This window comes from Bos indicus, chromosome 18 (genome assembly GCF_029378745.1).
Source record: "Bos indicus isolate NIAB-ARS_2022 breed Sahiwal x Tharparkar chromosome 18, NIAB-ARS_B.indTharparkar_mat_pri_1.0, whole genome shotgun sequence".
In the NCBI taxonomy this organism is placed as follows: Eukaryota; Metazoa; Chordata; class Mammalia; order Artiodactyla; family Bovidae; genus Bos; species Bos indicus.
Window position 1 is genome coordinate 40455655 of NC_091777.1, and position 13494 is coordinate 40469148.

Here is a 13494-nt window from a genome sequence, read left to right on the forward strand (position 1 = left end):
TCAGGATTGTCTTGCAGCCAAAAACACATGCTAAAATGCTGGGGAAACTTGAAGGAAAATGATCCTGGTTTAGATAGAAAATTCCTTTCACGGTGATTCTGAGCTTCTGGCCTATTCTTGAGGGGACTGTTAACACTTTGCTTTCACATTTAGGTTTGCTTGTTGGTGAGGGTTTACTTTGAACTTTGGTGCATTGAGGGTAAGAATTCCAATTTTATGAGAGGAGGTAAAGGGTGACTTGATTCAGTACTTCTGTCGCATTTATGCATTTAAACTTAAGACAGGGGAAGATAGATACCCAAGACCTCAGCATTTTTATTTGGAATGGTCAGTAATGGCTTTGCACATGAGGTGAGGTTTGAAATGGCTCTGTGTTCTTATCTATTGTTGTATAATGACAGATCACTCCCAAATTCAAGTATTAAGGCTCATAAGACTATTGTTTACCTAAACTTGATGGGACCCACTCATGAGTTGAGTAAGCAACTGCTTAACTTGGCTGGGCTGTCTCACATATCTGGTGCCTCAGTCTGGTCTAGCATGGCCCTGGCTGGGATAACTGGGCTGCCATCTTGCAGTAGGCTAGACCAGACTTACTTACATGGCATGATTTCAAGAGCTAGACCGGAAATGCCCAAAACTTCTTGAGGCTTTAGCCTGGACCTGGCATAGCATACGTTCTACCAAATTCCATTGGTCAGAACACAGTTGAAGAAATAGACTCCACTCATGATGGAGAAGCTGTACAGTCATATTGCAAGAGTATGGTTAGAGACCATTAATTGGAGCTATCAGTCTAATAGATGGCTTGAAGGATCAGTTGGTAGGGTTTAGAAGGAGGACATGAAGTTACAGGTGTGAACCTCCTCTGGTCTAAAGAAGAATGCACCTCAACTATCCTGCATCCCACCTCCCTAATGTCTGAGAAACACAAGAAGTATAAGCTTCTCTATTGGCTTGTAGGTTTTAATTAATCTCATTGAAAGTACATCTTTCTTGAGAAGGTTTCATAAAATATATACATACACATAGACTACACTGTTTTCCAAGATGCTTGGCATACAGCCATATTTCTTGTAGTTATCTTGATCATGTTGGTGTTTTCACAAGTAATGATTGTCTCCTTCTCTTGTAGGATTATGCCCATATGTTGACCTGTGTTACTGAAAGAGAAAAGTTTATTGTGCCCATCAAAGCTAGAGGTGCACGAGCCATCATAGATTTTCCTGACAAGCTGAATTTTTCCACATGCCCTGTCAAATACAGCACTCAGAAGATCCTGCTGGTACGAAACATTGGCAACAAAGATTCTGTATTTCACATCAAAACTCATGGGTATGCATTCCTTCAGCTCTTGGTTTTGATTGATTCTAGCTAAGTCTAGTCCACACATGTAATTTCCCAGAGTAGCAGTCAAGATGCAACTGCTTATTACAATCTTCAGTTGCAAGGATGGGAGACCTCCTTGATATGGGGCGGACTTCCTCTTCATCCCATGAGAAAACCAAAATTCAAGATTACCTATTTGGGTAAGGTGGTTTTCTGAAATTCTGGATAAGAGACTGAGCAATAGAGAGATTGTCTAACTTGCTCAAGAGCACACAGCTAGTAAGTGAAGGTGTTCAATGTTAATCTGATTATTTATTTGGTAGCTACAGTGTAGTAGACAGTGAGACAGTACTAATATGGCCTTCAAGGACCTCTCTTATAAGGCAGGAAAGAACAGTTGTTATGGGACATGAAAATGCTGGCTGATTAGCAGGACCATAATAAGAATGGCCAGCTTGGGAAGACAGGAGACAGAAGGTCAAGTTCTTTTCTATGGCTTTTTGAAAAATAGTGCAGATCCTGGGCTGAATCATGAATTCATTTTCATCAGGGCTTTATCTGTGGAATCCTTTGCTAGTTTAAGGAGACATCTCTTCAGAAAGGATTAGCATTTACTTCTGCCTGGTTACCAAAGGTTAGACCACATAGACTGCCTTTCTGGGAGTTTCTTGGCTTAGGGTTTCCTGGACTGAGCGTGCGTGTCCAAACCCCAAACCTGTAGAAGACACGTGTCCAATATGAATTCCCTAGAGTCCCTCTTTCCCTCCCTCGGAACCCAGATAGTCATTTTTCCTTGTGCTAATATTTTGGTAGCCTTTGACATTTCTCAGGTTTAAATGGGGATTTTGTTACCAGTCCCCCTGACTTCACCATCCCAAGACCTTTTCTCCTGCTTTAGCAGGGCTGTTAAAACCCAGGCTTCGAGGGCTCAGTAGCCTACTGCTCTGGTTCTTATTTTCCTGAGGATTTGAATCCTGTGGATTTGCCTTTTCTTTCTTTCTTTTTTTTTTTACATGCTTAGCTACACATTTACATAAGTTATTTTTTTTTTTATCCAGACTTCCTAGGTATTTTGTGGTGGGAGAGTTTTCGGGTTACTTGGTCTGCTATGCTATAAGTAGCAGGGATGCCATAATATATGTTGAGGCACATCCCACAGGAGGGAATTCATGCTTATTCTTACATGTGTCCCAGGAGCATCACTATCTGTAAACCAGTTCATGTAGATTCAAGTTTCTGTCTGGCATCATTTGTTCCTGGCTGAAATCTACTTTAATATTTCTTGTAGCACAAATCTAGTAGATATTCTATCAGTTTTTGTCTACCTGAAGAAAAAGCATATTGTCTTCATTTTTGAAAGGTTTTTTCTCTATAGAGTTGTGAATTCTGTATACATTTGATGAATATAGAATTATATATACATTTTTTTAGTACTGGAAAGATGTCACTTTATTGGCTTTTGGCTTACATTTTTCTAATGAGATTTTAGAGATTTCTAGCTTTGTTCATCTATAGGTCTATAGGTAATTATATCTTTTTCTTGGGCTACCGTCAAGATTTCTGAAGATATTTGTTTTTTAGCAGTTTAAATGTGATGAATCTAGGTGTGGATTTTGTTTTTGGTTATTTTTTGTTTTAAGAATTTTATTTTGCTTTTATTTTGTTTTTTTTTTTTTTAATCCTGCATGACATTCTCTGAGCTTCTTGGATCTTTCACTATTTTTGGAAAATATCAGCTATTATCTCTTCAAATATGTCTTTTGCTTTTGCTCTATCCTCTTTCATTATTTCTTCTGCTTGTAGGAATGCTCTGTCTTCCACAGGTGAACTCCTTGGCACATGTCTCATCTTAATTAGGAGCAGGGCATTGCCCATTTTTGTTTGCCTGCAATGTCAGCTCTCTTATGGGTTTGAGAAAAATTGTGATTTTGTGGTTTATCTGGTTTTTTTCATTGTTAGGGTTGGAGAAACACTCTTTCAAGCTTTCTTCCTCCTGGGTGGAAGCAGGACTCTGACCCACTTTAGATAATCAGTCAGCAGAAGCAAAGGAAAAACTCTTGTAAATCAGTGTGTGTTCATATTGTCAAAGTACTTATAAAGCTTTTGTTTGCATTTTGTGATGAGACTCATATTTTGATTGAAGGGAAGGGAGCAAGTTGTTCAACTGGCTCACTGTCACTTAGAAAGAACCAATCTCTTTACATTAAGAAAAAAAGACTGTTCATAACTGCCATCCATAATACACGTTAAAAACTTCCTGTTACATTGATATTGTTCCAGTGAAAGAAAGAATCCACATAAGGTAGAAAAACAAACACAGGCAGCATATCTCCCTGAATTGTTTGGCTGAATCTTCAAAACTACACATAAATGGCAATACATTCATATAAAGTAAAATGAAATCACAGAGTTAATAGTATGAATTTGCAGGAAAAGATCTAAAACTTTTGTATCCATACAACTGAAAGTGAGTCATAATGTAGAAGCACTTCTAAGGTAAAATGTGAGCTAACTCAAGGACTAGCCAGGAATCATAATGACATTAGAAATTCATAGTCCCACATTTTAATTTTACAGATGAAAGAAGTAAGGTCTGAGAAGGAAAATGACTTATTCAAATTCTCCCAGTAAGTTAATAATAAAACTTGGATTAAAAACCAACATGGGCCAGTTCTGGCCTTGTTTACCTTAAGATCCATTCCTCACCCTTCCAGACTTTGCTCAGCATCAGTGTTGGGCTGTGTTAGCCCCCCTAGCCTGCACACCTGCTGGATGCCAGCTGTGTTTGTCCAGGAGGTGGGAACTAGAAGGAGGTTGGAGAGTGGGAAGAAGTCACAGTATTTCTCTTTTTCCCTCTCTGACTTCAGTAGAGTCCCCAGCAAGCAGGTGCATCTCCTCTACCGTTCTAGTTCCTGTCAGACAGACCTGCCATGGTTCTAACTTCCACCCGGTCCCCAGGATCTGCTAACAGTTCCTCCTCTCCTTTTGTCTCCAGCCCAGTGATGGAAGTGGCTTACTGCTGTTACCAATCCCTGAGCTAGTTTGCCATCTTAAGTTGGGCTTTTCATAGCTTTCATCTTCTATGTAATCAAATCTTTCAGTTGAATTTCCTGTTCATTTTTGTTTTCCTGTGTAGATTCTGTACCAAATGGTACTTTTATGTTCTTTCCTCTAAATGTGTGTATTCCAACCATAATGTCAATTCTGTGAGTTACTTCCAAATCCTTCCAATAAATCCCCTTTCTGTCTAAGTTAGCCAGAATTGGTTTTTGAGGAATGCAGCTGATTTTGTGGTCACATTGTATTAAATCTGAATGTCTGGGGAGATCCCCTGATGACTATCCTAAAAAATGTGTAGGTGATTATGTTGCCCAGGCAGGACTGAGGACCCCTCTTTCATTGACAACATGGTTGTCAACAGACATAGTGGAGCAGTAATAGTTTGGGAAGTCAAAAAGTCTTGCTTCTTTTATGGTCATTATACAGTTAGAAATATCTCTCAGGAAATTGTTTTTAAAAAGCAGATCATATTATTTTCATTGAAATAATAGTTTAATTAATGGCCAAGTTTATAAATAGGTTCATATAAATAACAAAAAATAAAACTCTCTTTATGTGTCTGTTGCTCCCATTAGAATATGAGCTTCTCAAATGCAAGGATTTTATCTCTTTTCATTTGTATGTCCCCAGCATCTAGAAAGTGTCTAGAATAAATAAGTGCTCAATAAATGTTTATAGGATGCCTAACCAACAGTATATCACAACAACAGAGCTACAACTATAAACCTCTACAATAATTTAAAATAAAAAACATGCTCCAAGTACAATAAAAGAGGCATAATGTTTTTTTACACTATAAAAGGAGCCTCAATGTGCTGTAAAATATACAGAGAACACAAACAATAACTTATCAACTTTATTAGAGATTTGACCTAAAACTCTTGTAGGTACCAGAATAACTTTGACTATTAAAGTAGGATTAATTTTGGAAGGTGAAATAGAAAGAATGAAGAAGCAATTTCAAAATCTAAAATCTCAATTTAGGAATCAATTAATAAGATTTTCTAAAGGAAAAAAATACTAATTTTATACTGAGTGTTTAATATAATACAACCAATATTTAGTCTTCTGCTAAAATATTGAATCATTTGGATGGGATCATTTTAGTTCTTACAAGCAGTTCATAGTGAATTGAACAAAAACACAAAATCTTTCTCATGGCTCATGATTTTTCACAAACCTGAATTCCCTCCCTGATCAAGTATGCAGTATTAATGAGGATGTGGTATCAAAACCAGACATTCTGGTAGACAGAGCCAGCCTTATACCCTGGAGGAACAGCACCTTTTACCTCTTTGTAAGATCATTTTCTGGTACTTGGTATTCTCTAGCCTTTTCAGACTGTCTGCCTTTAGTAAAATGAAGTACAGAATCAAATTATAGACATGTTTGAGCACCAGAACTTAACACACTCTCTCCAATTAATGTCTGATTTATTGAGGAAGCTTAGGCAGCTCTAAGTAGCGATGGCTCTCCCAGGTGACTTTCTAACCACTGAAGAAATTTAGTGTAATATAAGCCCAACAATTAGCACAAAAAGGAAGAAACTGTTACCACTCTTTAGAATTAGAATTTCTAGAGGTCCTAAGAAGAGTCCCTTTGTCCACAGAAAATTAACTTAGGTTCTGTAATGTAATACTAATTCATTCCAGAACTGTTATTTTGCTACTGAGAAATGATTGAAAAGAAAATGAAAACACAGTGTAGGAAGAAAAATATTAGGAACTAGGGAAGCAGAGATAGAAGAAAATACTACAGTGTTTTTCTCAAAGCCAGGAAGCTGGGGCCAGTTCTTGATTCTTTCTGAGCCTTTAAGAAAGGAAAGAACTTTAAAGACAGTAAGACTCGCCTTCATCTCCCATCAAGTAGAAATTCTTGAGATACCAGAAGTCTGCTCCTTCTGTATTCCACCAAAATGGTAGAAAGATTAAGTAAAAATTAGATATATTTTAAATTTCCCTTTAAAAGTTGATTATAATTCAATTCAACATGTTTTGAGAGGCTCTTATGAGTGAATAGCTGTGCATGGGCTGGTGAGAGACACAAAGATAAATCTAACTAGGTGGTTTCCACGTTCAGGGATAGTTTGGGGAGATAGGGAGAACTTGAACTTGATGGCAGGCTTCCATCCCTGCTGTACCACTCACTAGTTGGGTAGCTTTGGGCCAGTTGCATGTGCTTTTAGAGCAAACATTTCTCATGTCTAAAATGCAAATAACAGGACCTGCTTTCTCAAGGTTTTTGAGGACTAAAAGAATTGACGTATATGAAATGCCTACTGTAGTATCCAGCGTAGAGTACATGCTCTTGAAATTTTGTTTGCTTTCTCTTTCCTTTCAAAAGTCTCTAGCTATTGAGAGAGACAGGCATGAAAACTTATTATAGTACAAAGTAAAAAGTAAAAATATAGTTACAGCTTCCCCTGAGAGGAAGGAGACTTTATTAATAAGAGGAAGAATCTGAAAAGATTCAATTTAAGAGGTAACAGAGTGTGGGCTCTGATGGGTGACTTTGGAAAGGAGTATGATGGGGAAAACAGTGAATGTTCTTACACAACTCAAGCAGTTCTGGAATGTGTAGGTAGGTGTAGACAGTGTAGGCACTGTCTGGCTGGAAGGAAGAGGAGATGCAGTGCTAGGGAGGGTTATGGGTGAAGAGACTAAAGCCCTCCCATCCTGTGCGCCCCAGCCTGATGTGAAATGTGACAGGTATACAGGACATTTGGACAGATGTATCTTTTTGATGCGGAGAAGGCAATGGCACCCCACTCCAGTACTCTTGCCTGGAGAATCCCATGGACGGAGGAGCCTGGTAGGCTACAGTCCATGGGGTCGCTAAGAGTCGGACACGACTGAGCGACTTCACTTTCATTTTTCACTTTCATGCATTGGAGAAGGAAATGGCAACCCACTCCAGTATTCTTGTCTGGAGAATCCCAGGGACAGAGGAGCCTGTTGGGCTGCCATCTATGGGGTCGCACAGAGTCGGACACGACTGACGTGACTTAGCAGCAGCAGTAGCATCTGTTTCATGAGAAAGCCAAAACTGGTTGGAAACAGATTTCTTGGGACTTTAAATGTCCCAAGACTTTAAAGTTGAGTTGAGTAACTTACCCAAACTCATGACTGATCTGGGTTTTGAATTTATTCAGTTGACTCCAGGCTAGTAAAACTACTACCTTATGGTGCCCCTACAGCAGTGCCTGGAGCTCATCGGAGGAGGATTGGTGCTGAAGGTACAGGAAAAGGACAGATAAAGGAATGGGAAATTAGTGAAAGAAAAGGGCAATCCAAGTAGAGAACACCAGAGAAAATTAACAGTTGTCCATGGTAGGAAGCACTTGAGATCTGCAGTGATAATCTGAGGTACCACCAAGTGCTACCCAGACTGTAAGCTCCATACCCTCAAAGAAGAAAGGTCAGGTTTTCTGAAATTAAGTTCATTATCTAAGGGAAGATTTTAAGGAATGAAGACTCTAAAAATGCTTGCATTGAAGTAAATAATCAGAAACAGCTTAGCCTGCCAGATACATTGTCCAGCACATTACTTTGAAAAACAAGCAATTTAAAGAAGTGAAATGGACCATGGAAAGAATTAAATGGGCTGGGTTTCCTGTTTAAAAGGAGGAGCTCTGTAAGTTATTTAAGGTACATCACGATCAGATCCATCTTCTCTCACTGCTCCTTTCCAGGGCAATTAAACTCAATTATTTCCTGTTCCCAGATCTACCCTGCCTCCTCATAAGGTCTCCTTGCCTAAATTCTATTTTCAAGAGACAGATGTCCCCTTTCCAAATGCTCTCCATCCTTTTCCAGCTTACTCTCACCCAGGAGGCTGACCTGTTTGAGAGGTCAGTAGGCTCCTATGCCTTTGGCTTTTGGTTGGGGTCAGTCAGTGGGAGCCCCAGCAGGCAATCAGACAAAGGATATGAGGTCAAGACACTTTTCACCCTAGAGTCTTACGTGTGAGGCCCCCTGGAATGACTGTAACTCTTGACTAAAGCCCTTGGAGCCTTCTCATAGGCCACTGGTGGGTTTCCAAAACCACTCCTCCTTCTTGGCTCTTTGGGTATTTATGCTCTTTGGTAAGCGTTCTACTGTTAATAATCCTGGGTGATCGCATCGTCTCTTGTAGTTTCCCTATATCCCTTCACCCTTTTATTATAAATAGACCCTTTGTTAAACTGCACTCATCTCACCCTCATGCAATTGTGTGATCACTTTCCTTTTGAGACTTTGATATGGTTTTTCCATTGTGACACCTTCTCTTCTCTGAACTCTTCCCAAAACTTGGTTTTTATCTCTTTGAAGGTACTGTTCTTTTGCAAATTACAGTATTTGCATACATGTTATAAGTCCATCCTTCACTGGAATCAGTCAGTGAATGTTCAAAGAATGGCTAAATGGCAAGGATACAAACAAGACTATTATGCACCATTTAAGTTTTTCTTACATTTGTTGTTCTATATCTGTTATTTTAATATTAATATAAAGTTTTTCCACATTAAGGAGAAAGTATAATTCTGAATCACTGAATTGTGGTGTAGGGTGTGCTCTGTCTGCAGACCTGGAACTCATGTTTCCTCTCCCCTTCCCCTCACACTAGTCAGCAGTGTGTTCTGATGGTGTGTGTCTCCTCGTGTGTTGCAGGCCCTTCTCTGTAGAGCCATCTGTTGGAACTCTTAATGTAGGAGAGTCCATGCAACTGGAAGTGGATTTTGAACCACAGACTGTGGGCAATCACAGTGAAAGACTTATTGTGCATTACGACACAGGTATGCATTATTCTTTGGTAAAAGTTCTACACGTTATGAAAGGTTGGATGGAAAACATGATTAAGCAAAATAGGAAATGGTTATTTTGAATGCATTAGATTAAAGCTAAGACCCACAAGGGAAGAGCTAAAGAGTAAATGCCTCCAGCAGAAATAATAAATATATTATAATATATTTATTATATATAAATATATATATAAATATAAATTATATATTTATTAAATATAAATCTCACCTACCAATTTCTCCAGTGCTTGAAAGCCTGAGAAATACAGGGCTCAGAAGGAAGGGAAGGAAACAGTTACCCAGAAGTTACACTGGTAGACTGAGGTTATTTATATGTAAATGCAAACTTGAAGTTAACTTAATATTCCTTGGGCTTTCAGTTTACTGCTGCCTTTGTCTAACATTTAAGAAATATAAACTCCAGTTCAAAATGTTCTTCTGCGTGCCCTCTAGTCTGTGTAAGATTTGGTTATTTAATCCTTAGAATATGCAAATATCTTACTTAGCATCTTACTTAAATCTGGGGCTTTGTTGCTGCTAGCATTTTCTTAGAGGCCCTGCCCTGCATAATAATGAATATTCACTTACTACTTTTGCAGCTATTTGCTCTGTGGTCATGTAGATTGCATGTACATTATGCCAGTCTCCAAAACTGGTTTGCAAATTAATATATGTTATCTTGTTGTTGTTGTTCAGTTGCTAAGTTGCATCTGACTCTTTTGTGACCCCATGGACTGTAGCCCACCAGGCTCCTCTGTCCTACTATTTATTATTTCATGATTTTTCTCACTTTTTCTCATTTCTTCTTTACCCATTTATGTTGATTGACCCAGATTGTCTGCATCAGAAGGGCATTGTAGGGAGAAAACAGTGCACAGTCAGGGAAAAATCAGCAAATAACATCTAGGTCACAGTTCAGAATTGCTGGCTTTGTGGACGTGTGTCTGAGCAGGACCAATCAAGCCCTTGCTTAAGGACCTGTGGGTAAGTGGTTCTGGCTCCACAAAGCCCAACATAACAGCAACTCATAATCAGTGGCACAGTCTATATTTATCTTTAAGGAGTGGCGGCTGCGCTTTGCTGGAGCAGCCGTGAAGAGATACCCCATGTCCAAGGTAAGAGAAACCCAAGTAAGACAGTAGGTGCTTAGAGAGGGCATCAGACGGCAGACAGACTGAAACCACAATCACAGACAAGTAGCCAATCTGATCACACGGACCACAGCCTTGTCTAACTCAGTGAAACTAATCCATGCCGTGTGGGGCCACCCAAGATGGCCGGGTCATGGTGGAGAGGTCTGACAGAATGTGGTCCACTGGAGAAGGGAATGGCAAACCACTTCAGTATTCTTGCCTCGAGAACCCCATGAACAGTATGAAAAGGCAAAAAGATAGGACACTGAAAGATGAATTCCCCTGGTCAGTAGGTGCCCAATATGCTACTGGAGATCAGTGGAGAAATAACTCCAGAAAGAATGAAGGGATGGACCCAAAGCAAAAACAACACCCAGTTGCAGATGGGACTGGTGATACAGGCAAGATTTGACGCTGTAAACAGCAATATTGCATAGGAACCTGGAATATTAGATCCATGAATCAAGGCAAATTGGAAGTCGTCAAACAGGAGATGGCAAGAGTGAACATCAACATTCTAGGAATCAATGAATTAAGATGGACTGGAATGGGTGAATTTAACTCAGATGACCATTATATCTACTACTGTAGGCAGGAATCCCTTAGAAGAAATGGAGTAGCCATCATAGTCAACAGAAAAGTCCTAAATGCAGTACTTGGATGCAATCTCAAAAACGACAGAATGATCTCTGTTTCCAAGGCAAACCATTCAATATCACGGTAATCCAAATCTATGCCCCAACCAGTAACACTGAAGAAGCTGAAGTTAAACGGTTGTAAAAGACCTACAAGACCTTCTAGAACTAACACCCATAAAGGATGTCCTTTTCATTATAGGGGACTGGAATGCAAAAGTAGGAAGTCAAGAAACACCTGGAGTAACAGGCAAATTTGGCCTTAGAGTACAGAATGAAGCAGGGCAAAGGCTAACAGAGTTCTGCCAAGAGAACGCACTGGTCATAGCAAACACTCTCTTCCAACAACACAAGAGAAGACTCTACACATGGACATCACCAGATGGTCGACACCGAGATCAGATTGATTATATTCTTTGCAGCCAAAGATGGAGAAGCTCTATACACTCAGCAAAAACAAGACCAGGAGCTGACTGTGGCTCAGATCATGAACTCCTTATTGCCAAATTCAGACTTAAAATGAAGAAAGTGGAGAAAAACACTAGACCACTCTGGTGTTGGAGAAGACTCTTGAGAGTCCCTTGGACTACAAGGAGATCCAAGCAGTCCATCCTAAAGGAAATCAGTCCTGGGTGTTCATTGGAAGGACTGATTGTTGAAGCTGAAACTCCAATACTTTGGCCACCTGATGCGAAGAGCTGACTCATTGGAAAAAACCCTGATGCTGGGAAACTTTGAGGGCAGGAGGAGAAGGAGACGACAGAGGATGAGATGGTTGGATGGCATCACTGACACAATGGACATGGGTTTGGGTAGACTCCGGGAGTTGGTGATGGACAGGGAGGCCTGGCATGCTGTGGTTCATGGGGTCGCAAAGAGTCGGACACGACTGAGTTGAACTGAACTGTGTCCACACTTCACTGCCTGCTAGCAAGACAGGTCTAGCCTGGACTTAGCTTAAGCAGAAGGGGGAAGTTTCAGCCCTGGTAGCCCAAGAGGGGAAGATTAAAAGCAGAGTACATAAACCGTCATGGATGTCAGTTTTTCAAAGTAGTGCCATTTTAGTCTCCCACTGACAAAGCATGGGAGTTCCATTTGCTTCACACCCTTGCCTGCCCACAGTGTTGTATCGTTCATTTTAGGCATACTGGATATATAAAGTGATATATTCGAGTGGTTTTAGTTTTTATTTCTCTAATCATTAATGATGTTGGGCACCTTTTCATGTGCTTGCTGGCTTTTAATTTATCTTTTAAAATTAAGTTTCAAGTCTTTTCCTCATTTTTTATTGTTTTTCCTTTTATCATTAATTTGTAAGAGTATTTTACAACTTATTATTCTGAATACTAGTCATCTGTCAAGTATATGTATTGTTAATCTTCTGTTCCATTCTGTAGATTGCCTTTTCATTTCCCTAATGATATTTCTTGACAAGCTGACATTTTTAATTTTGATGATTATAATCTCTATTATAATTTTTTTTTCTGTTAAGATTAATGCTTTTTGCCTTCTTGCCAAGAAATCGCTACCTTTTCCAGGATCATGAATATGTTCTCTTATGTCTACTTTTATAAGGGCAGTAGTTTTAGCTACTTTGTTTAAGTTAATGGTTTATCCTTTATTTCATTTTTGCATAGGTGTCAGGTGCGGATCATGCTTCTTTATTTTTACCCTGTGGGTTATTAGCCGATCTCCTTTCTATTATTCTGGAATTCCACAACTACTTATTACTTATACTTACTACTATATTATTCTCTTATATATTCTACTATTTGTCTATTATTTATCCCTTTTTTTTTGTATTTTATGTTTCCCATTTTCTTGTGGACTTCTCTGAATGCTTCCTATGCATTGTCCCATTCAGTAATTTCTTCTTCAGTGAATACTCATCTGCTGAATTTTAATTTTTCAATTATCTATAATTATTTTAAATTCTGAAAGTTTATTTGGTTCTGTCAAATCTGATTGCTCTCTACCCTTATTTTTCATGTTTCCCTTTTATTTCTTTAATATAGTAAATATAGTTATATTTTATATTTAGTAATTCAGCATACTAAGTCTGCTCATCTATTTATTTATTTGTTTATTTTGTTGTTTACTGTTTCTTATGGTTTTCCATAATGGTATCTGGTAGAGGAGGAAAAATGTCTTTTATCCTCTGTTTTGTTTTTTAAGATGTGGCCCCTGTAACAAAGGACAGATTAACAAGAGAAGAACATAAAAATGTTTTTAATATAAGTTTTATGTGATATGTGAGCAGCTGGTAAAGAATTCACCTGCAATGAGGGAGACCAGGGTTCGATCCCTGATTTGGGAACATCCCCTGGAGAAGGGAAAGGCCACCACTCCAGTATACTGGCCTAGAGAGTTCCATGGACTGTATATGTATATCCATGGGGTTGCAAAGAGTCGGACACAACTCAGCAACTTTCACTTGCAACCTACTTGAGCCTTCATGAAGAAATGATCTGAAGAAGTAGTAAAATCTGAATTTCTTTATGCTAGGTTTGCCCTTGAGGGCGGAAAGTTGTGGGAAAATGTGATAGGACCAAACAGC

At 39.1% G+C, this 13494-nt stretch overlaps 1 protein-coding gene across 1 annotated transcript in view; it reads left to right on the forward strand.

Annotated features, from left to right (window-relative positions):
- HYDIN (HYDIN axonemal central pair apparatus protein) overlaps positions 1-13494 on the forward strand; it is a 345392-nt gene that overhangs the window by 52711 nt on the left and 279187 nt on the right. Inside the window, 2 exon segments of the mRNA XM_070770879.1 lie at positions 1136-1335; positions 9039-9163. Of these exon segments, the coding sequence (XP_070626980.1) occupies positions 1136-1335; positions 9039-9163 (325 nt within the window).